The 24,716-nt window shown below is 41.1% G+C and overlaps 1 protein-coding gene across 1 annotated transcript in view; it reads left to right on the forward strand.

The window, feature by feature from the left end:
• Window positions 1-18,713: 18,713 nt before the first annotated feature.
• Window positions 18,714-24,716, forward strand: part of ADCY2 (adenylate cyclase 2) — a 211,528-nt gene continuing 205,525 nt past the window's right edge. Inside the window, exon 1 of the mRNA XM_069853468.1 lies at window positions 18,714-19,126. Coding sequence (XP_069709569.1) covers window positions 18,728-19,126 — 399 coding nt within the window. The 5' untranslated portion in view covers window positions 18,714-18,727. The remainder of the gene's footprint in view (window positions 19,127-24,716) is intronic.

Here is a 24,716-nt window from a genome sequence, read left to right on the forward strand (position 1 = left end):
ACTTCTATACCTCTCAAATTCTACTTGTACAAATCTCTTATGCAACCTGGAACTAAAGCCTTCTAGATAATTTCTCTTTCTACAGCTCTTACAACTATAGCAAAGGCTAAAAGTAATTCTGCCTCGACAAACACCTTTGCACAAACCACAGATGCTTTCTCAAGACTACCACGTGCTCAGGTGGTAGGGTAAGACTTGGAAGGGTATGTGTAACAGCATCACCTGGTGAAATATTTTTAAAGTCTAAATGAAACAGTACTAGTTGACAGGTTAGTAGTCTGTGAAAATCAAGATGATCTTGAACCACACTTTTCCCAAAATAGTTTTTCTAATTTATTACATATTTCACAGTTGCTTTGAAGATTTCAAGTATTAAAACCAGTCATTTAATATGGAATTTGCAATTATATTAATTTCACAGTCACATCATTGCAGCTGTCATCATAGGAAAGGAAGAGAAGCCTCAAGAGGTCATTTCATCAATCCCATGGTCCAGAACAGGATTAGGATTATTTACCATTATGTACATCCTGCCAGCTCCTATCCAACTTGTTCCAGTGATGTAAGAAACTTTCTAGACAAAAAAACCACTACAGACTCACTAAAATCTTCCCTATTAAACCTACAATCCCTCCCTGTTTATCATATGAATTAATTATTCCCTTTTTTTTTCCAGAGGTTTTTCATTCCCCTAACTGCACTGCATGTTTTGCAGTCTTTTATTGACTCTCACTTTTTCCATTATAGATTATATTTACCCTGGTCTAGGTCCTCCTTGAACTGTAATGCTGGACACTGAATGTAGGGCTCTAGCTTCTGCCTTACCAGTGCCAAGTGGAGCAGCAGAACCACTCCGTACAAATTATAGGCTATGTTTCTGCTTATAAGCTCCAGCTGGACATGTAACTTTTTGAGGGAACACAGAATGATTATTGTTCTGCAACAAACTTTGGATCCCTTTTTGCAGTTCTATACTAGATCAGCTGGTTTTTTCTTTCTGTATGAAGTAGATTTCTCCTGCCTACAGGTAGCACCATATGTTTCCATCTCTGCAACTGAATCCTACTTTTTTATACTACAACCCCAGTTTCTCAAGTTTTGTTTTCACTTTCAATACACTTGAATCATCTTCCAACTTAACCTCACTTGAAGTTTTAATAAACGTGTTCTTTTATATCATCCCCCAAGCTATGCATGAAAATATGATACAGAACCAGACTGAGGACAGACTTGTACAGAATCTTCCTAGATCACTCCGTTCATTCAGACAATGAGTCAGAAATATCTTCTTTCTTGGTACAGATTTTCTGATATCTAGCAACTCTGCATCCACTCTATAATAATTTAATCTGTGAATTGTTTCCCTGATTTGCATATGAGAATACCACCTGAGATGGTATTAAAAACCTTACCTAACCATCTTCTTTCTGCGAAGTCTGTTACCCTGTCATGGACAGAAACCAGATATCATTAACCAATGCCTAGGATAAAGTTAAATCAGGCATAGCGGATTGGACAGCATCAGTGTTATCCAGTTATTCCTTCTACAGTAGAAGGTGAGGTTTTTTTCAGTTAATCATGTTTATTTTGATAGCAATCTGATTGCAACAGACTCTGAAAAAAAAATTATACCTAACCATTAGGCCTCTCCACTGAATATCCTCCTATATTCAAAAGGTCTTTGGTTTTGATTTTACAACTCAAGTCATTAAAAAAAATCATTGCTCACTACAGGTCTTACTGTCACATCTCTTATAGCTCATTTCATGCCATAGTCTTTTTTATCTTGTTCCATCATATTAATGTTTTTCTATTAATCGTTTTGATCTAGCCCAGTTTTTTCTTCTGTGCATTTTATTTCCTTTTAAGAGGAAGGTACATTCACTCAGAATTCATCAAAGTTGTTCAACAGGAAAAATATAAAAAACTATTATTAATATTAGACTTCCTGGTCACTTCTTCTATGATCTTAAACATTTATTTTCTAACATGGATAGTATAGCCAGAACAACAAAAACCCCAACAAAAAAAAAGCCCAGGAAACAAAAATTAGTCAAACAAGAAAAGGGAAATTGAACAGAAAACAAGGAAAGAAAGAACATAGAAGGAGTCTTATGATTAGCTTGTTTACCTGCTCTTAAACCCATGAAAGAAGTACTGGAAAAAAATGCAGCACTTTTGAGGATTTTATTTGGGGCTTCTTATGCATCAGATACAGAGACTGATGTGAAAAGATAGTGGATCTTCTGCAAGACAGGCACAGTATTCAAACAAAATTATGGAATAAACAGAATTATACTAACCCAAGAATGAGAAATCATGACCATCCTTCCCAGTTCAGGTGACTAGGACTGACATTTGGCAATCTACTAACACTCCTAAATGCCTGTTCATATACTAACATCTAGCCTTCCACAACTGATCTTGTTTGGTCTGTGTGTCTTCCAGACCATAAAGGTGTGCATTACTTTTCCTGTGAATGCTTAAACTTTATAAATCTATTGCTTTCTAAATTTTTCTTAGCAATAAAGCCGTCAGTATACAAGAGGTACTCCAATATTATATTAATCTCCACATTTTTAGGACAATTCTGGAAAGCTGGGAAATTACTTCCCTGAAATGATGCAATTTTAGAATTCTGTAGCAAATCCAGAACTGCACCACTTTGTCTTGGGCTCCAACTAAAGCTGTTAACCACAAACATTATGATTATTTTTCCAAAAAATGTTGTATATCTTTTGTTGATTCTTTTTTCCACCGAGAGAGTTCTACTGATTGCAGGAATACTCAAATTTGCTGCCCTTTCCTCTAAGCAGTAGATGTATCTACACCAGGTAGACAGAAATTTTGGATTATCTGTGACCTGTGTAATACGCTTCTCAACATTTGCGAACCTACATTTGAGCAACCTCAACTAGTCTGGTCTTGAATATCTCCAGGTATGGGGCATCCACAACTTCTCTGGGCAACCTGTGCCAGTGCCCCACCACCCTCATGGTAAAAAAATTTCTTCCTAATATCTAATCTAAACCCGGATCTAGTGGAAGGTGCTACTGCCCATGGCAGGGGTGTGGAAGATCTCTTCCAACCCAAACCATTCTATGAATCCATGATTCTATTCCTCCCCTACTATGCTAATCTCCAATTTTTCTTAAACATGACATGCTTCACATCAATCTATCAGGCAAAGACATTGAGTAAGAATGTATGCTCCATATATAGTCCTGTTATGCAAGATAAGATATTTCACATTGTTTTATAGCACGCTATAGTTTCTTGGGGATACAAGACTGGTGGTTAAAGATTTCAGCCTTTGCTCTGGCATTTTCAGCACTTGATTTTTCATCTTCATGATTGCATTAATGTTATTGTCTTACTTATAATAACAGTAACAATGTTATTATAATGATATCCCCTGTTAAGCAAAGTGAAGCAATATTTTCTGTAATAAAACAAAGTAAAACAGTTATTTATAGATGTGGGAAGAAGAAAAGTCTACCTCTGGCAAATATGGCAGTGGATATTTTATATTAGGAATGACAGTCTTATCAGGAGAATATGTTTACCCAAATGGGATTTCAGTCAGGATAAATATTTGTTCTGAGCTAAACTCTCTGGCTTCAATCCTGTCATATCCTGGAAAATCGAAAACAATTTTATTCTCAGGCTGAAGACTTCACATACTTTATTTTTAATTTGTGTACATACAAAACCAAGACTCAGTGTCAACATTCAAGAGGTCGGAAGATCTTCAGACTTGTGTTTCTTTCCTTCCCATGCCAGATTTTCTCACCTCAAGCTGTGCCAGGGGAGGTTCAGACTGGATATCAGGAAAAAAAAATCACAGAAAGGGTCATCAGGCACTGGAACAGGCTGCCCGGGGAGGTGATTGAGTTAACATCCTGGAGGTATTTAAAAGACAGGTGGATGAGGTGTTCAGGTACATGGTTTAGTGGCAGATAGGAATGGTTGGACTCAATGATCTAAGAGGTCTTTTCCAACCTTGTGATTCTATGGTTCTCTGACAATAAGGAGGCCCTCTGTATTACAGGAAGCCCTTTATTCTTTATCCACTGGAACCATATGGTTAGAGGGATGGGATGCTGGTATGGGCCCTCCACCTGTTGGCCCAGGTCATGCTCAGGATGCTGCAGCAGAGTTGAAGTCTTACAGGGATGAGCTGGGGGTTCCTGAGGTAGTAGATGCCAGCAAGGAAACTTCTGTAGAACACCCGGTGGGAAATAAGGGGTGTTCCACTAAGAAGGTGATGAAGCCAACAGCCCGGCTGAAGGGCCTCTATACAAATGCACGCAGCTTGGGCAACAAAGAGGAGGAGTTGGAAGCTACCGTGCTACTAGAAAGCTATAATCTGGTTGCCATCACTGAAACTTAGTGGGATGAATCCCATGACTGGAGTGTGGCAATCAATGCTACAGGCTGTTCAGAAGGGACAGACTGGGAAGGAGGAGTGGAGGCATTACCCTCTATATCAAGAAATGAATAGAATGTGAAAAGCTGTCTTTGAAGAGTTGCCACGAACAGATTGAAAGCTTGTGGGTCAGAATAAAAGACTGAGGCAGCAAAAATAACCTTGTGGTTGGCCACCTAATTGAGGAGAAACTACTGATAAAGCCCTCTTCCTCCAGCTACAGAAGGCTTCACACTCGCAAGTTCTCTTCCTACTGGAGGACTTCAACCACCCTGACATACGCTGGAAAAGTAGCATAGCAAGTTGTAGGCAATCCAGGAGACTCCTGGAGTGCATTGAAGATGATTTCTTAACCCAGAAAATAGAGACCCCCACCCAAAGGGGTACAATACTGAGACAGATGATCTTTCCCCCTAGAAATTTTGTGCATTTTAAACTAATTTATTTGAAGAATTTTGCCATAAACAAAAACATGTATTTACTTACCTCTTCCACTTTCTTATCTTTGTTCCTCTTATTAATATGGCATTTGCATCTCACATATGTTCCTTTTTTTGTGATTCTTTCCTGAGCTACCATTCCACCTGTTGAAAAATTGACTATGCCCTTGCCACTGAAAATTCCAGAATTTCACTCTGTACTGAATGACTGTGATCACCAAGAGCGTATTCTCAGATATTCACCAGAACAGTCTTCTGCATCATCTGCACATGTAAATGTTCCAAAATTATGCGGGAATTAGAAAGAGTGATACGGTTTGCCAAGGACTGCTTTAAGGGTTTACAAATTGAGTGATAATATAGAAGTGACTGAAGTTCATTGTGTGCTCACAGTCTAGAAGGCCAACCATGTCCTGGGCTGCATCAAAAGAAGCATGGCCAGCAGATCGAGGGAGGTGATTCAGCCTCTCTCTTCATCTCTTGTGAGACCTCAGCTGGAGTATTGTGTCCAGTTCTGGAATACGCAACATGAAAAGGGTGTAGAACTGTTGGAACGGGTCCAGTGGAGGGCTACAAAGATGATTAGAAGGCTGGAGCACCTCCCATATGAGGACAGGCTGAGAGAGTTGAGCTTGTTCAGCCTGGAGAAGTCTCCGAGGAGATCGTGTAGCGACATTCCAGTACCTGAAAGGGGCCTACAAGAAATCTAGGGAGGGACTGTTCACAAAGGCTTGTAGAGATAGGTCTAGGGGCAATGGGTATAAAGTGGAGAGGGGCAGATTTAGACTAGACATAAGGAAGAATTTCTTCATCATGAGAGTGGTGAGGCCCTGGCACAGGTTGCCCAGGGAAGTTGTGGCTGCCCCATCCCTGGAGGATTTAAAGGACAGGTTGGATGGGGCCTTGGGCAGCCTGGTCTAGTGGAATGTCCCTGCCCATGGCAGGGGGGTTGGAACTAGATGATCTTTAAGGTCCCTTCCAACTCAAACTATTCTATGATTCTATGAATCCATTTGCAGTGCTCAAACAGAAGGCTTTTTAGGTTTTTTTTGGAAATAGATATGGCTGAAAAAGAACAGAAATCCAAAGCAGAGTCACTTCTCTTTTGATCAGAGGAATTCTATAAATCATACCCCTAGGAATGCTAGGCATTCCTGCTTAAATAGTTTGTATCAAGGTGTTGATATTTAGCAGTTTTGAGGACTGATAGACTTATTTTAATGGGATTTATCAGTATTTAGACAGCCTCGGGAACTGATCCAACAATAATAAAAGAATGACTTTATTTTAAAATTATGGTTTCTAGCATTAATTATGTAATTAAATTGTTTTGCCTTTAACTACATTTTCACATTTACAAGTGGCTGGCATATTGCTAAGACTAATATTTTTTGTCCTTTTTTGTCATTGTTATGGGTATCTGCCTTTTTTTTAGAGAAGAAAGACCATTCCTGTTGTGTTGTAATTGTGCTTATGCCATTTCTATACAGGACTCAGAGGAGAGCAATACCTCACCTAAGGCTTTCTTGGACAATAGAGTCCCTTCTTCACTGGCCAGAAGTCATCTGCTCTGTTTTGAAGTCTGATCTTTTTCAGCTTCTGGAGGTATTCACACCAGGCTGGATTTTTTTGATTCACCAGTTAATTTCTTGGTAATTCTACAGGAAAAGTAAATGAGAGAAAATGAATGGTTTTGTAGCTCACTTTTGAATTATGTTTACATAGTATTATATTTAACTACTGTTTTAATACAGTTGGGATTTTGGAGCATTGTGGGTGAGAACTTAAATTGCATTCTTTGATTTGTTTGTTGAAAAGATACATTTTCTATTACCTGTCTTAATGACTGCCCTCCAAGATTTCTGAAACACTCCGGAAACTCAAATTTTAATAGCAGAAGCATTTACAATGTGTGCAAATTGCTGTTGACCAAGATGAGAAAGCTGAAATCATTCTAAGGGAATAATTTGGGCATTTCATTGAGATAATTCTCGCAAAGCGTCTTCTTAGTAAAGGTGCTATGGGGTGGGATCAGAGGTCCATCCACCCTGGGAACCTGTTTCCAACAGTGGCCAGTAGTAGATGTTTAACGTTACGCATAGAAGTTCATGATGAGTAACAGATACCGTACCTTGCGTGAAGATCCATGACTGAACTTCACTGAACTTTATTGCTAGTCTAATGCTGTAACAGTCTAGCCAAACATAACAATCACTTAGTTTTAGTCTGGTTACAACTATACTACCACTTAGAATCCAAATATCTTAATTCTATTAAAGGTCATTAGTAATGTAATAAAATCAACAGACTCTGCCCTGTAAGTGCTCATCCTTCCAGTGGACTGTTCCAGCAATTTCCTTTTGCAAAGAGGAATAAAATGCTTAAAATTTGCTCAGAGTTATTCTTTTCACATTTCCTGATTTCACCAGTGTTAATTATATTATGGTAATTTATGTTTGGTACATTCTATTGCCATGTCTCCTTTAGAAGCAGAAGAACTACACAGCTGAACAAAGTTACAAATAAAAAAAAAATAAAACAAGTTAGGTAACATCATCTATAAGTAAGCTTGAAAGTACAGGACAGGCAGAACACACCTGGAAGCTGAGGAATTTTACTGCCACAGCTGTGACAACCTGGACAATAGTCATTTCAACACAGAGCAAAAGAAACTTTTCACATATTGTTTTTTTCTGTATCTACACTTAAAACCAACTTAAAATATCAGATCATCTGGGCCATAAGGCAACAGGAGGAAGGTGTATAAAATTGGAAAAACGTGTAGTAGTGCTTCCTCTGACTCCCCTTTCAGCTTTCAGTAATTTGTAGCTGTAAAAACCAATTGTTCAGGGACTTTCTGAAATGAAGGTTGTTTCTGAGCCTAACTGCCACCAGCAGATTCCCCACACTGGTCCACAACCTTCTCTAGTTGCTATTTGAAAGCTTAGAAAGATCTAGCATTCACAGCATCCTACCGCAAAGTATTCCACGCCTTGCCTATGCAAAATACAAGGAAACATCTAGTATAAATCAAGAAAATTTCTCCAGTCTATATTTAATATAGTTTCTACAGCTTTTGATTCAGATCCTAAAGCTGACATAAATGAAACACATGTGCTGGAAAGGTTTTTTCAGTTCTTTCTGCTAAATTCCATTAATCTAGGAAAATAAATGAGGTTAAAATCAAATAAGGTCTGTGGAAGAATATTATGTTTAAGTCCTGATTTCTGTTATACCTTATCTTTTTTCTGTAGCACCAGAATTCATTAGCCTTATAAAAGAAAATCTGGTGCAAGTAAAAACTAATGTACTTCTGTTTAAAATGTAAAAGTACTGTGCAATAGTAAAGCAGGGTTTCATAGACTGTGAGCTACTTTTCTTTTTTTAAAAAATTCAGCAAGTTATAATTCTATGTTCCTTTGGATATTTTCTAATTTTCAGACCAACACAATCAGTTTATGAATTAGACAAGATTGCATTAGATTTTTTCCTCTTGCTTTAGTATTTCAGCATGACAATTATGAGCACTTTATGCTTTCCTCCTGGGAATTCTGATTGCCTTTTGAAATTTGTACTTGTATTTAAACTTACGCTTTAAAATGTTACTCTTTTCTAAATGTCTCAGCTGACTAGAAAATGGCCAGGCTTTGGTTTTGATCTGCTTCACCATGAAGGATCTCTTTAAAGTATTCTCTCAAATGTTTTATAATTGGATATTTTTGTAACCAGAGTATTTTATCCTAATTATATTCTTTATTCAATTACCTCCTAATTCTTATTCTTTTCTCTGTATCTTGATAACTCTCCAAAATACTCCTACAACCCTGGCACAGCTGTCTTCCAGTATTCTCTACTAAGTCACGTAAACATTGTCTTGTATTTCTTCATCAGTCTGTTGCCCTCTTTGGAATTTATCTCTCACCATAAGACTGATGCTGGACTTTGGACAAATGTTCCAGGTTTTCTATTGATTTTTAACTGTTTTCCTGTGCCTGTCATCAAGCTGTTGCTTGTTCTTTACTCTATTTCTCTATTCTCTGACTCTTTCTATTCTGTTTCTAAAAGTGAAAGTAGTGACTTGCTCTACCCACTTTCCAAAGACACAACTTTGGTTTTAATTAGTATTTGATATAGTCCTACCTATATTTTACATCCTTAAAATATTTCTTTTTTTTGTTTGTTTTGCTACCTTTAGCTGCATATGAATTTTCAATGTTAGTCTGTTTTGAATCAATAAGCATATGGCCCATCTGACTATACACTACCCCACTAATGGATGATCACACGCTTATGAATGCACATATAAGAAAACATACTGCTAGTGAAAAATCAGGTCAATAGCTAAATCACTGGCATCACAAAGAATTTACTTTGATGATCATAAGAAAAGCTATTTATATGAAGTCAGAAACCGACATGGAAATTTAATTTAATTCCATAAAGCAGGTTTGGTGTTAGAAGCTTAAAATGAAATAAGACTTGATATTAAAATACAGGAATTAAATAATTTAGATGAGAACTATCTCAATTAATTATGACTAATTCTTACCTGTTTCCTGCAAGAATAAAAAACATTAGATTGTCCTTACTGCCTTGCACAAGTTCCTGCATATTGGTAGTGAATATTAGAGAAAGCACATTAGAGTAGGACATGTATAGGATAATACTGCCTCTGCTCTAACTACTTAGTTTCCATGGATCAATGTGTTTCAGTTTTTCCTAGCAAGTTCTCCTACCCTGGTTATAATTTTTTAATAGCCTTGATTAATTAATTCCTTGATATTTTCCTAGTCCATTATTAATGAATTTATACTCAGTGTCTGTAAAAGTGGTAAGTAATGAAGGTCCCAATTTAATTATGTTGTGGGATTTTTTTTGTTCTAAAAAGAAGTGCTTCTTTGCTTTAAGTCCGTTGTATGACAGTTTTACCAGGTGTGTGTTAGTTTTTGAATTACCCAAATTAATGAATGGCCCTTCTCTATTGACTGCTCTTACAGCTTTCATACCTCACAAGCTTCAATCAAACTGAGAGGCTACATCCTTTTTTGAACAGTCCTGTTCCATTAAGTTTCTCTTCTAACTGGGATCATCATCCTTTTCCATACTTTTTCATGTTCAATACTTTTTTTTGAGATGCGAGCTGTGCACAGTAATCAAGATGTGGGCATTGATAGATGAACATACACATTAACATAATTGCTAGGGTTTTTTTCCCCCTCTGTGTATTATTTTGAATTACCTTATACATAAAAACCTATAATTTCTAGGTTCAAGAATCACTGATTGTGCCTTAAAAGTGAAAACGAGGTATTTTAGAAGTATTCTATCGTACTAGTGTAGTGACAGTTATTATATATAATTTACTGTAGAAAGCATTACGTAATTACAATAGTCTAATGTTCATAGCATGGCTTCATGAGCAGTTCACTAAGAGGTTGTTTCAGACTAGCATGGTTGATTTCCCAGTAACAATATCAATAACTCATATGTCTAATAAACATGCATTTGAGAAGCACAGGACTAACATCATTAGTATAAAGAGCAGGATCAAGGTTATTCTGTTTTTAACCTAAGAATCTTGTTTACTGGATGCTTTCTGATGGCTGTAGATTGAGCACTATATTTAAACATAACGTAAAAAACAGTTCAGTCACAGAAGTTCTACATGGTTGACTATTAAAACAAGAATCTTTGATCATTAGAACTGAGACCTATGTTGAATAAAAATAGACTCAATGCCAAAATCAGTAACTAATTGATCAGCACATGCATGTTTTAAAAGAACTATTTATTGCTAGTCAGATGAACCTTGTGTCATTTGTGTACTATGTATTGGCGAGGAACAGGAAAGTACTATATTATACTAGTTGTTGGCTGAAAAACACTGTGGGAAATGTTTCAACCCATTATAAGTAGGAAAGAATGTATTTTTGTGCTAATATTCTTTCCTAGAGATCACAGAGTAATTTAGAAACTTGGGAATTTTTTCATAGCTATTTCAGGTAAAACGTGAAATTTTGTAAACATACCTAATGAAGGCTCAGGAACTAATTAAAAAAAAAACAAAACAAAAAAGTTGGAAGTATGGAAATATTTCGATTAGCAAACCAATTCTTTTTAATCCTACCATAATACTGACAATAAATAAGGATACATATAAGGGTGCAACAGGATTTATGAACATGTAGGTCTTTAACTGATGTATGATACTATGAGAAACCTGGAAAGAAGATTGGTAGAAAAGCACCAGTAGGTCCTGGTGGACAAGTCGAACGTAAGACGTCAATGTGCCCTTGTGGCAAAACAGACCAACTGCCCACTAGGTTGCAATGAGAAAGAGCATTTCCATCAGGTTGAGGGAGATGATTCTTCCCTTCTTCTCAGTGAGACATATTTGAGTGCTAGGTCCATTTCTGGACTTCTCAGTACAATAGAGACATGGACATACTGGAGTGAGTTCAATGTAGGGTCGTGAACTCGATTAAGCAATTAGAGGAGTTGTCTTGTGAGGAAAGGTCGAGACTGTTTAGCTTGGGAAAAAGGAGGAGAGCAATCTTACCAGTATAAGTACCTGATAGGGGCAGGAAGCAGAGAAGATAGAGACAGATTCTTCTGAGTGCTGCTCAGTGAAAGGACAAGGTCCAACAAGCACAAAATGTAAGACAACAGATTCTGTTTAGAAAAAGTTTTTTTTTACTGTAAGGGTGATCAAATATTAGAGCAGATTGCCCAGAATGTGGGATCAGTATCCTTGGAAGTATCTAAAACTCAAGTGAACATGGTCCTGAGCAATCTGCTTTAGTTGCCGCTGCTTTGAGTGCAGGGATTGGACCAGACAATCTTCAGAGGTCTCTTCCAGGCTGAACTCTTCTGTGAATCTGTGAGTTTTCCTTCAGCCCTAAGGAGACAGAAAGTCCCTGTGAAGTGGATGGGTCTCTGATACTGTGGCTTTTGAGATCTTGATCTTAAAACCCAGAAGAATTTACATAAAGACTCTTAGCGATAAGATGATGCTCAAATATCTGAGACATTGCTGTAACAGCCATTTATAAGCTTCTGTTCCAAATACACGTCACTACTACTCAGTTGTACATCAGTCAGCTGGTTTTAAGACTTCTGAAGTTGGAATATTTTGTTGATTAACATCTATACTTTTTCTCCAAAACAACAGGACCAGGGAATCCTCACATTCTCAGTAGGAGCTTTCCCAATGTGAAATAAGCCTCACTAGCAAGCTATGTTTGCCAACGACATTTTGTCTGCAGTTTTCCATTCCTTAGTGGTAGTTGCAGTAGGGTTAAGCTGTGTTTTCAACCCACAGTTGTTGCATTTAAGTTGTGATGCCATGCCAGGACCTGACTCAGCCCACAACCCCAAAGCCTCCCTTCAGAATATCACTCACCCCAGCACCCTATCTATCACTCACTCAATTCCACTGAATTTCATAGTGAGAGTGACCTCTTGTTCTCAGTATCAGTTCAGTCCCTCCTGTCTTGCTCCAGAAATAACACTTTCTCCAAAATCTTGGGTTACATTAGTCTTGGTAGAACTCCCCAACTTTGGGTCCTGGACATCATAGATTCTTACAGCTTTCTACAGTCTGCTGCGTGCTCTAATCAAATATTCAACTGAAACCACTACTGCAAACTTAACACAATTCTGGAATCCATCTGTGGTTAACACACTTTTGCTAAGGTCACTAAGTAGATCAGCAGAGGTCTGTTTGAAAGCAAGCATTGCCAGTTCCATCTCTGAAGGGATCATATGGCATGTGTCTATCAGAACACGCTGAAACTGTGGGGAAGGAGAGAAAGAAATACAGGACCTCTGCAGGAATGGGAGAGACAGTATAGCTCTGGCAGGTGGGAAAATTATGGACAAATTTACCTGAGATCCAAATCTAGAGCTGAAATCCAAATCTAGAGCTATTTGGATCTACAGCTCTTCTGTAGTTTTGTGCTTAAGTCCAACCCTATTTAAATATTAACTTGTTGATGACATTTCCTAGAATATTCCTTTCTTGATCTACCTAAAATAGTAGCTGATGGCCAATGTGTAAATTAGAGCACAATAACTGCAAAAACATGAGCCCAGACTGACTTTCCTTGAGCCAAGAAGACTATAAAATTCACAACAGGAAATGTTTAATTTTGGACAAATACTGGCCATTCTGTATTGCAAAAACTTATTTCACTGATTAATTCAGAGTTTTCAAAAAGCCTCAAAGAAGTCCTGGAGGTAGCATGTATAGACTTTCATTTTCTTTTAAGTATTTCCATAAGTGGGATCATATCTTGAATTTTGCAGGACTGGCCCATTAACCTGTACTGTCATTTTCAGCCCCTGTTAGGAGGGAGCTACCTTGAAAATAACTATGACAGCTACTGAAGGAAAAAAATGAAACAATCACAGAGATTTTGCAAATATGTCTTTTTAGATACATATGAATATGATCTTCTTTGATATGCATGTAGCTACTCGTTTTTATTTATTTTAGCTGCTATTTTTATATGTAGATTTATAGATTTCTTTTCTGTTCTGTATCTTACCTTCTATGGGTTAACATGAGATTGCCCAGTGAATTTGGAATCTTATAAAACTGCTTGAGTAGTTTTAAATTTCTGGAGAGCTTTATTCCTTTACTCCCACCTTCCCTAGATCTGAAAGTGGGTTATCTGGAAGAGAAGATGGTTTCCTAAGTAATACCATTAAGTTTGCAGGAATGTGAACTGTCCCAGTATGAAAGATTATGGGGTGTATAATTTGAGGCTAACCTCTTGAAATTGGAAAAGTACATTTTGGAAACTAAATCAGATTATAACAGTGAGTAAAGAATAGCACAATCAAAATAAGAAAGGGCAAGGTACAAGTAGAGAGAAAACTAATGCACTTACAGATAATTTTCTCTTCATCTCATGCCTTTTGAAAGAAGGAGACTGTGGAAATAATTGACTCACTATTTAGCTAATAAGAGATAAAACCAAAACGTCTAAAATACTGATCTATGTATGATCTATGCTTCAGTCTTTAATAAAATGCTAGATGACCTATGCAGTTACCATCTGTGATGAAAATTGGGAACGAGGGAGATTATTGAGGTATTTTCAGATCATCTGGATCTTGAGTAACTCCTTCAGCATCCTCAGTACTTCTTAGTAATTACTCATATAAGTTTATGGAAGCTAAGTGGGGCCCAAAGTTAGATACTGGCTTCAAACAGGGGGAGGAAGAAAAGTAAAAGAACACAAGGAGTTATAGACCAGTCAGACTGTAATTTAGCACCTTAAATAATAATGTTGAACACCTCCAACAAGTCTGTATCTAAATAAAAAGTGGATTTCACCAGGTTCTAGGTGTGAGAAATCAATTTTATTTCTGTAGAAAATACTGTCATCATTTTTTTGAAGAGGAAGAGTAACACATAGCTGCAGTTATAAAGCTTGAGAGAGCAAGTCCTGATAACTGTACTTGATAAAATGAATCCAGAAAAAATCAGTATATATTAGCAGTCTTCACTTTTAAACAAAAATAAAAAGTTGTGTATCTCTTGTAGAGAAGTAAATGGTTTTAAGCAATCGCCCACATAGATTTGCTGTTTCTCAGTCTATGGGTTTCAAGGTAACAGGGAGTGCAAGGCCCCTTGCACAAAATTTAATCCCCTTTTCTACAATTACGGACAGATCAGATGCATTGGTGCATTGCTTTTATGGCAGGGATGGCTTGTGGGTTGGTGTCCCTCAAGAGTAGCACTAAATAGGGCTCGTTGACTAGTCTTTGGCTGTGCTGCCACAGCCAGGCTCTGGAAGCACAGTTCAGCCAGTGGCCATGCGTAATCTTTACTGTCAGGGCAAGTCGCCCTGCAATTGCAGTTCAATGCGAGGTAGCCTGGTGGATGCGAGCAGTGGCAGTACGGTGTCAAAACTGTAGTGATGCTTTTGTTCTGGGCAGTGTTTGTGGTCAGCTGCTGAAGAGGGGAATCCAGCCACTAGTGGAGTTTTGGGCAGTGTACTATGCTCAGCCCAATTGTTATGAGTCTTTTGAGTGCTTGCTAAATTGCAGGTTGTGGGGTTCAGCATCTCTTTCTTGCAATTTATTTCCAGTGGCTGGAGATGTTCTAGAGCTAAGTAGAGTAACTTAAGAGTGAAGGATCTGCCTCTTTTCCCTCTGCTGAAAGCTAGTCTGCATCTCTGACCAGAAAATCCATGGAAGAGAAGACAACAAGGAAGGGAAAAAGAAGAAAAGGGGTAACAGAGATTGATCAAGCCTGAGTGGCAAAGAGAGCAATGTAGGGAACAGGGGCTTCTTCTGTGTCTCCTGCGTCTATTTTGCTCCCTCCCTAGGACCTATCACAGGTCCCCCAACACTGTTAATAAGCTGTGAGCTCACAGAATCATGAAATTGTTGAGGTTGGAAGGGACATCTGGAGATTGTCCAGACAGAAGTTCTTTAGGTTAATCACTCTGCTTCGAGAAAATGCAATGCCGCTGGCACACGATTGCTTTGACAAGGGGCTGTGGTTGTCAACTTTTTGTTCGGTGTTGGTTTCTTTCTCCGGAGAGGTACAGCAGAGGCTCAGATACCAGCTGCTCAAGGAACAAATTCTTTGATGTCGTTGGAGTCCCAGAGGTACACAGTGGATAATTTCTGACAATCTTAAGTGCTACCTTTCCCCCTCCACCCCCCCAAACTTTTAGATAAATAAGGCAGAATACATGGAGAGCTTTGGGGTTTTTTTTCTGTGAAATTCATTTGCATTTCAGCTCCAGATTATAATATTCACTGTAACTTCCTTTCCCTTGAGGCAGAGCAAACTTTCAGGTTGAGCCAAGTAAGGATGTATATTTTAGGCTACCTAGGGAAATTGGTCGTTAAAGACATATGGCATTTCAACTTAAGCAATGATATAATTGTCATTTAACTGTAATAATGCTCATTTAATTAAATGCATCCTGGGGGAAAAAAAAGAGTGTTAGCATGTAAGTTAAGAAGTAGAGCATTCAAACTAGAATGTCAAATTTGTATTTAGTTTCTGTGCAGTTTTAATTACCTTGTCCACAGATAGAGTGGTGCAGTCATTAGTTACATGACAGTATGGTGGTTGGTTTGTTTTTTGTTTTGTTTTTTTTTCCACTGGTCCTCCTTCTCCTATAACTGTAGATCTGCTCTAAGGACTGACAGCAGTTCTAGACATTAAGGTGTGGGATGTTCCTAGCTGAAGTTTAAAGAATTATTCAAAATATGCAGGTTTCTAGTTTGGAGAGGAAAGATGGGCAAGAAAACACAAAGTTGAATGGAAATGTAACTTGGTAGTTCATCTTTCTCAGCTGTTTAATCACCTTACACCTGCTCTTTCAGAGGAAGCAGTTATGCTGAACTCATCATTCTTGAAAGGCACGAGATACCACTGGGCAACCTTTGGGATAACTAAAATTTTTCTGTGGAATTGCAATTTTATCTCCTGAGAAATTTCATGAGACTAATATAATGAAGAATTAATTGTTACAGGCATAAGATCTTACTGAAACAGCAAACAAACGATGTTATCAACAAAGTAAACTCTTTGGAATTACCTTTTCTGTTCAAGCTTGGAGAGGTGGAAAGTAACGGAAAACCATTAAAGCAGAAACAACTGGGTGAAGAAGGTCGATCAGTACCGTCATCTGTATTAATATAATGTGTAAGCTTGAAGCAATTTTTTGGGCATGGTTTTTGTATATGTGGAGCAGAGGACATACTTAATTTTTCCTGTTCTGATCTTTTACACATTTTTTAGTCTGTACAGATTTGTGCCATTATTCTTGTATTGTAAACAAGTCCATACATAATACTGATCTTCCCATGCGTGAAACATCAAAACTCAGATGCTCACATGCCTTCAAATCCCATGCATTGTCACCTGCTTTTAAAAGAAGTTTTATATTGTAATTCTGGTTTGTCTCTTGACTTTTTTAAAACTCCCCTTGCTTACTCCACCATATACGTGTGTATGACAGTGAGGGTGGCAAAATCCACAATTTTTGAAGCAACCACAAGTAAAGCCTTTTCATGTTGCAAAAATCCTCACACCCACCTCTACTAACTTCTTCCCAGCAATTAATTCTGCCAGAATGTTCCTCCCCACATAGATTTATGTTTGTCCTTCAATGTTATCACTGCTGCTGCTCAGAGTTTTTCACACTCTCTCTCTCAGAACAGTGGGCGCAGTTGTAACTTTCCACTTCTTCCTCATCTGTTCCTTCTGCCCCAGCAATCGCTTCAGAGGAAGGAGGAGTGAAAACCAAGGAGCTTTTCTTCATTCCAGCCAGCTGAGAGGAACAGGATGCAGAGAAGCTTGGATGTCATCCTTACTTCAAATCTGAGGAGTTTAAGAAGTGCAAGTGTACAGACAGGTCTTCTAACCTTTCTACAACTGGTTTCTTTGCTGTGTTACACTGATGGTTGATTCACCTCTTCTTCTGGGTGAAATCATGGGCAGTGGCAGAGAAAGAAGGCAGCATTAGGTGTTAAAGGGGAAGTTTGAGTGCACATCATTCTAGCCTTCCCTTCCACCTGGCTAACAGATCTCTGCTCCAAGTATCTCACTTATGACCACTCACAGTAGCCCAAGTTTTTCACCTTTTGGAGTATTCTAGTACTCTCAAGTACTTCTTACCAAGAGCCACATTTGGGACATTTATGCTCAGTAGCATCCGTGTCACTTTGCTCTCTTCCACTCCATGGAGAGCATGGGCAGCCCTGCATCCCCCTGAGAGATAAAGGATGTGACAAATCAACAGTAAAGGCTGGAGAGTGGGTCAGAAAGAGAGTTGTCTGGCGAGGAAGGGCATTCGGTGAGGCAGTGGGCTGAGGAATAAGAATTGCATGTACCTACTGGTAAATGCTGTGCATGATGGATGAGTAACTTTAGTGAGTTACGTGCCCAGTTGTTTCAAGTACCTGCTTTGTGAACAAAAGTGACAAATATTCCTGGTTTTATCTCCTGGAATAACTAAGTCCTTCAGAGCAAGGAAAGTTGTGGATATTGCATGTTATGCTGTTTCCTAACTTGAATCTCCTGCTTTGGCACAAATTGAGGTATGAGGAGATTCAGAAAATCGAGGAGATGCAGCCTCCCCGGGGAAAGGTACCCAGTGAAACAGACCCGCGGCGGTAATTTCCGAAGAGATTTACCAGCGCATCTCCCTCTTGCGCCGGGGGCTGCTGCCGCGCCTTCCCCTCGGGGTTCCCCGCTGCCGGGAGAGGCACCCGAGGGGTGACCGTCCCTCGGGTGCCTCCCGGGGCTGGGGGATGCGCGGCAGGGGCCGCTTTCCCGGTCCCGTCGAGGGATGCCCTCCCGCTCCCCTCCGAGGGATGCTCTCCCGGTCCCCTCCGAGGGATGCTCTCCCGGTCCCCTCCGAGGGATGCTCTCCCGGTCCCCTCCGAGAGATGCGCTCCCGCTCCCCTCCGAGGGATGCTCTCCCGCTCCCCTCCGAGGGATGCTCTCCCGGTCCCCTCCGAGGGATGCCCTCCCGGTCCCCTCGGAGAGATGCCCTCCCGCTCCCCGCCGAGGGATGCTCTCCCGGTCCCCGCCGAGGGATGCCCTCCCGGTCCCCTCGGAGAGATGCCCTCCCGCTCCCCTCCGAGGGATGCCCTCCCGCTCCCCGCCGAGGGATGCCCTCCCGCTCCCCGCCGAGGGATGCCCTCCCGGTCCCCTCCGAGGGATGCTCTCCCGGTCCCCGCCTAGGGATGCTCTCCCGGTCCCCTCCGAGGCGCCTCCCGCTCCTGCCGCCGCCCTCGGAAGCTCTCTCTCCGCTGCCCTCCCCGGCGAGGAGGAGCGAACCCCCGCCCCCCGCAGCCCCCGGGGGAGCCGGGGCAAGGCATGTGCGTGCGGGGAGGCGCTTCCCGGCGGCGCCCCGAGCCCCGGGCCGGCTGCGCGGCGGCGGGCGCACGATGCCGCTGCCTGCGCCGCGGCTCCTCCTCTCCGCCTCCCCGCTCCACTCCCCGGCCGCCGCCTCCCGCCGCGGCGCCGAGCGCCTGGCTCCCCTGCCCGATGTGGCAAGAAGCGATCATGATGAGGAGGAGACGCCGCTACCTGCTGGAGCGAGCGGAGCAGCCGGGCGGCGGCTGCGGGGCGAGCGGGGAGCAGTCCCGCTCCCGGGACTGGCTCTACGAGTCCTACTACTGCATGAGCCAGCAGCACCCGCTCATCGTTTTCCTGCTCCTCATCGTGATGGGCGCCTGCCTGGCCTTGCTTGCCGTCTTCTTCGCCTCTGGGCTGGTAAGAGACTCCTTCCCGCTGTGGGACCCGCGCCGCTCGGCATCCCCGCTGCCCGGCAGCCCTTCTCTTGCCGCCCTGCATCCCCTCTCCTGCCTCCCTGCATCCCCTCTCCTGCCTCCCTGCATCCCCTCTCCCGCCACTCGGCATCCCCGCTGCCCGGCATCCCCTCTCCCTTCAGTCCGGCATCCCCTCTCCTGCCGCCCGGCGTCCCCTCTCCTGTCCGGCATCCCCGCCGCCTGCATTCCCGCTGCCTGGCATCCCCTCTCCTAAAGTCTCTCATCCCCTCTCCCTCTGCCCCGCATCCCCTTTCCCTCTTCCCCGCATCCCCTCTCTCTCTCTTCCCCGCATCCCCTTTCCATCTGCCCCGCATCCCCTTTCCCTCTGCCCCGCATCCCCTCTCTCTCTCTGTCCCGCATCCCCTTTCCCTCTTCCCTGCATCCCCTCTCCCCTTTCCCCGCATCCCCTCTCCCTCTGCCCCGCATCCCGTTTCCCTCTGCCCCGCATCCCCTCTCCCCTTTCCCCGCATCCCCTCTCCCTCTGCCCTGCATCCCGTTTCCCTCTGCCCCGCATCCCCTTTCCATCTGCCCCGCATCCCCTCTCCCTTTTCCCCGCATCTCCGCCCCGGGACGGGACGGGGCAGCCGAGGGCCGATGCTGCTTCGGCTCCTGCGGAGTAGAGTTGGTGTCGGGAGGCAGCGGGGGGCGGCGGCGGCACCCGGGGATACATCCCCCCCGACCAAACTTTGCTGCCCGATGTTTTGAGGCGACGCTGGAACGGAGGCAGCGAGGCTGACGGGGCGAAAAACTGAGTCAAGGAGCGCATCGAGTTTAATTCACTTAATTCATTGGCTCTGCTCCTTTCCAACTGGCAGCTCAGCCGTACTGGCCTCTCCGGTGGCCGGCCATACCCAAGTAACGTTTTTGTGGGAAGCAAGCAGGGGCCATTCCCTCCTTCCCCCACCCCCATATATCATTTTCTATCTTTCGACCCATTTTCTCAAGAAAGCTTTTGGGGCAGCGGAGCCTGGTTGGTCCGATACCTTTTCTGCATGTCCAGTGTGAGGCTTCCAGCCTTTGGGAGGAAAAATATGTCACAGGGGCCACATGACATTCGGTATCAGTTAAGCTCACTCAGAAATCTGTGGCGTTTTGCCCTTGCGTTGAACACAAAGGAAAAGAAAGCTGCAGAGGGCAGTAAAATTCTTGCTCCTTACAGAGTATTCCTGCCGTTAATGATTAGAAGCAGGCTGTTGGCGTTACTGTATGCTTCCAAAGTAAAGAGTGGGGATTTGAGGGGTCTCTGACTTTTATATATTTTTTCTTCTAAAAAAAAGAACAACCAAAACCAAATCACTTCTAATGGGCTTCTGGAAAGCTTAATGTTTATTGAATAGAGCTACTGATCTCTAAGACCAAGAATGAGTAGGTTAGTAAAATCTAATTGATTCTCTTCTAGAGGCACTACATATAACAATATTTGCTTAAGCAGTCAGAGAATCCTGTTTGTTTGCTTGTTATGACCAAACTTTTGTTACAGAAAAACTGTAGGAACTGCTTGCACGATTAGCTAAACTTAGAGTTAATTGCTGTTTTATTTCCTTTTTACTGTTTGTATTAATAATTTTTTGAGGTTTTTGTTTAAAGTGTCATTCCTACTAAATACAAAACAGTTTTAAAAGAGCTAATGTGAGGCCAGTAATGATGATGCCTCATCATTCAGGTATTTACTGTCTAAATGTTCCAATTTTGAAGCTCTGCATACAAAGCTCAGGCTCAACATCTTCCCTCATTCTAGTGTGTTAACTTTGGTGCTTGGCCATCAGGCTGAAGAGACCAGTGATGGAAATGGAAGTACATCAAGTGTCGAGGCTGAGGCATGATTAGGTGTGGAGACGTACATGATACTCGTCTACACTCAAGGTGGCAGGTCTTGTGCTAGACAGTGTTTAGCACTAGATTCCATACTCTTCAGCCATGGTTTACAGCTTTTTTACAAGCTGCATGTGCTTATTTTTGTAATTCCATTTCTTGAGCTAAATCATGATGACAATGGTACCATAACATTGGGTGCAGATCGAAGGACTGCTGAGAGTTATGGAAACAAAATTATTAGCTAACTGAATCTCGCCAGGCACTACTGCTTAAGAAAGAGGGAATTTTATAGTTGTCTGCATTTGGAATTCCAAACATACCGGAAGAGGAAAAAAGCTGCTTTTAAAACTTTTTTCCTGAGCCTTTATCTTCCTGTAGCTAGCAACTGGATGAGTGAGTGGAGAGAAAGGTGGGGTTTATCCTTATAGTTTCCAGTCAACGGATGAAAGTAACTTCAGGCAGGGAGAAAACTTGCCTATTTGGACTTCCAGCCACAGGATGTTGGCCTAAATTCTTTGGAGCCTTGCCCAAAGTTTCACCTAAAAGCATTTTATTACAGTCTAGTTCTGGTTGCATTTGTGATTAAAATATTCCTGAAGGTTTAGATCTGTTTCTCTTGCACCTGAATAAAGGTGCGGATTTTATATAGCCTTGGAATCTTAGTCAGTTTCCTTTCTGCCTGATAATATAAAAGGAGCAAGCAGTTATGAGTGTATGAGCCACAAGAACCAATATTAGCATCCTTGTCATTATTTTGCACATCTAACATGGAAGTGATTGTTTTGACAAAAAGTATAATTTTGTAAAGGAGGTGCAGTGGAGGTGAATTGGGATAGGTTTGTGTAGGTCTGTGCTCTGTGTTTGAAGCTAAAGGAAATCTTTCTTAACAGTTGTTTCCTTTAGCTTTAGTACTAAGCAATTAAGATTTTACTCAAAATTACTTAAGGCCTTTGTGGAAACAAAACTCCAAAATGACTCACCATAACACTTGGTACGTATTTCTCAGTTGTACTTCAAAGAACAGCTTAGAACATAGAATGTGGGATTGGACTTTGTTCAGAAAAAAACAGATATTTATGAAGCGTGAACCATTTTTATGTCCCAGTCTTTCCTAAAAAAGCCCTGAAACCAATGCAAGTGAAAGGCTTTTATTTATTTTTTTATTTGATTATTAAAATATACCACTGTGATGTCCAAGTTGCCTTTTTGGTTTTTTTTTCGGCAAGGTATTCTTAATTGTTCCCAAACACAGCCAACCATACAGAGATGTATTCCACTTACTAAGCTATTTGAACCTTTCAGAATATGAGACTTCATGAAAAATGAAGATGAAAAATTCATAAAAGCTGTTGCAAAAATACAGTGAACAAGATTACTTACAAAGTGTGACTAGAAACCTGATTGCTTTTCTTTCAGACAATAGACTGCTATTGATACTGAGGTTACTTGGGAGTTTTTCCTTTTGTTTGTTTCAGAAAAATATTGTGATTTTGACCTCTGGAATTAAGCACTCTGTCTCCTCAAAATCTAGATAGGAGATTCCCAGGGTCTACTTGAAAGATTACCATTCACAGTTTGGAGTTTTAAATAATGTAGTGATAGTATCAACCTTTGAATTTCCTGTGTCAAAGTATCCTTTGTGTTTCTCTGTACCTAGTGCAAACTGAGAACTGGCAAAATGAGGTCAGTGTCCATGTTTAACTGCTACTTTAATTGATAGAGAGTAAATTATTTTCCCAAACCTGTGAAAACCTGGAAGGCTTAGTGTGTAGAAATGCCAGAGGTCAGGTTCACTTTCTGTGTGGTTATTGTCTTGTTCTTTCAATATAATATATAGACCAAACTCATTATTCAGCCCCCTCTTCCTTTTTAGTACTAAAAACTTATGACAATTTTTAGTGGTATCTACAACAGTTTTGTCTCTGGCTAAAGTGTCTCTATTATAACTGCAATTTGTAGGAGAAAAATAAAATGTTAGTTTAAAATTCATAGTTTCCCAAAACTCAAAGTCCATCAATCTGCTGCCAGATATACACGTGGTGTCTTTTAGGCTAGCCATGCCCATTGCTCAAAGAGTACAAACCTACTATGTGGTGTTTAACACTAGTCTGTGGCCCTTATGTATCTCCAGAATTCTTGCTGCTACATATAAAGCTCTTAAGATACGGTTGTCCATGTTTTGATATGGAGCTGCATGCTTCTTGATGGTATTATTGACTAAGTGGAGCATGTGCTGTGTGAAGAGTGCTTCTACAATGTGACATTCTGATGCCTTCCCTCTTCTAAAGCACCACGAGATAGTTTTGCTTTAGCTGCGTAATGATTGTCTGTGATGATACCCCCCAACTGCTTCTTCAAAATTTCTGAAAAGTTCATGATCATTTTGTTACGCTCAGTTATGATTCCTGTATCTTTTTACTGATTCAGAAATCCAAGAGACAGGTTGGCTGCATGCCTACATCACTGACCTGCCCAAATGCCTTCTATAGCAAAAGCAGGTATAGGAAACTACTCTTAAAAGGGGAGTACAATTAACTAGGGAGGTGTCCCTGGAGGTGTTTAAAAGACGGGCGGATGAGGTGCTGAGGGACATGGTTTAGTGGTTGTTAGGAATGATTGGACTCGATGATTCTGTGGGTCTTTTCCAACCTAGGGATTCTGTGATTCTGTGTGTACCTGCAGCATGGCAGATGTAAAAACTGCAGGAACGTGCTCCTGCAGGAACACATTCCTGAACCGTGCAGAAACTGGTTTTCTGGCATTAGACTGAATTTACTGTCAGCTAATCCTGCAACAGAAGCCAAGGTAGCTGCTTCATTCTGAAGGAGCACATTAAAACTCTTTAGCTGCCAACGCGGCTGTGAGGGAACTGTCACTGCGCAAAAAGAAGAGAATCAGGAGAAGCCTGCTGGAGCTTGAACTGGTGAACACCATTTCTTTGGGCCCTTGATCAGAATGACAGCAAAACCTCCGTCCCTCTAACTGATCTTTCTCTGTCTTGCTGCTTCCAGTAAAAAACAGGACATTAGCCTAATCCTTCCAGATTTCTGTGAGCAGAATCTCATCCTGAAATGGAGAGTGAAAAGTCTTCAAGTCCATGTAGAAAAAGTAGCTTTGGAAGGAGTGTTTTGTCATTCTCATTGTAGTGCCTTGAGTGACTAGGTGTCTGCAGAAGGGTATCTGCTGCATGCCTGTGGTATCTCATCAGCACCCTGGATCTGAAAAATTCATCTGCACTAAAAGGTCACCACACTGACATTGTGGTGATGTTACATCCCTGTTCGTGAGATGCTCTGTTATAACCTAATTGCACAGAATAATCCAGCCATATAGTAAGGTCACAGCTATACTGTAAGTTCATTTGTGCTCCCACTTTTAGGACATCTTTTGAGACCAGCACAGTGTAATTTAAATCCTTTTTTTGGTTCAAGAACACTTGTCTTCTCGAAGTCCAAGATTACCCAAGGTCTGAAAGCATTCCTTGGAGTCCTTGCAGACTGAAACTAAGCCAAAGTGTCTGCTATACTGTTTTCAAACTTCAGTATATTAATTCCCCACAAAAGGAAAGCTAAGTAATGAACCAAGCAGAGACAGGGTTGTTTGCATGCTTGATGCTGTGGTGCTTGTGCCCAGGAGGTATTTTACCTCTTCTTAAACTCATTCTGCCAGATTATTGCTACTACCAAGATGAGGAAGAATTTAAAACAAACATTAGTGTA

The sequence above is a fragment of the Phaenicophaeus curvirostris genome, chromosome 3, assembly GCF_032191515.1.
Source record: "Phaenicophaeus curvirostris isolate KB17595 chromosome 3, BPBGC_Pcur_1.0, whole genome shotgun sequence".
Classification (NCBI taxonomy): domain Eukaryota; kingdom Metazoa; phylum Chordata; class Aves; order Cuculiformes; family Cuculidae; genus Phaenicophaeus; species Phaenicophaeus curvirostris.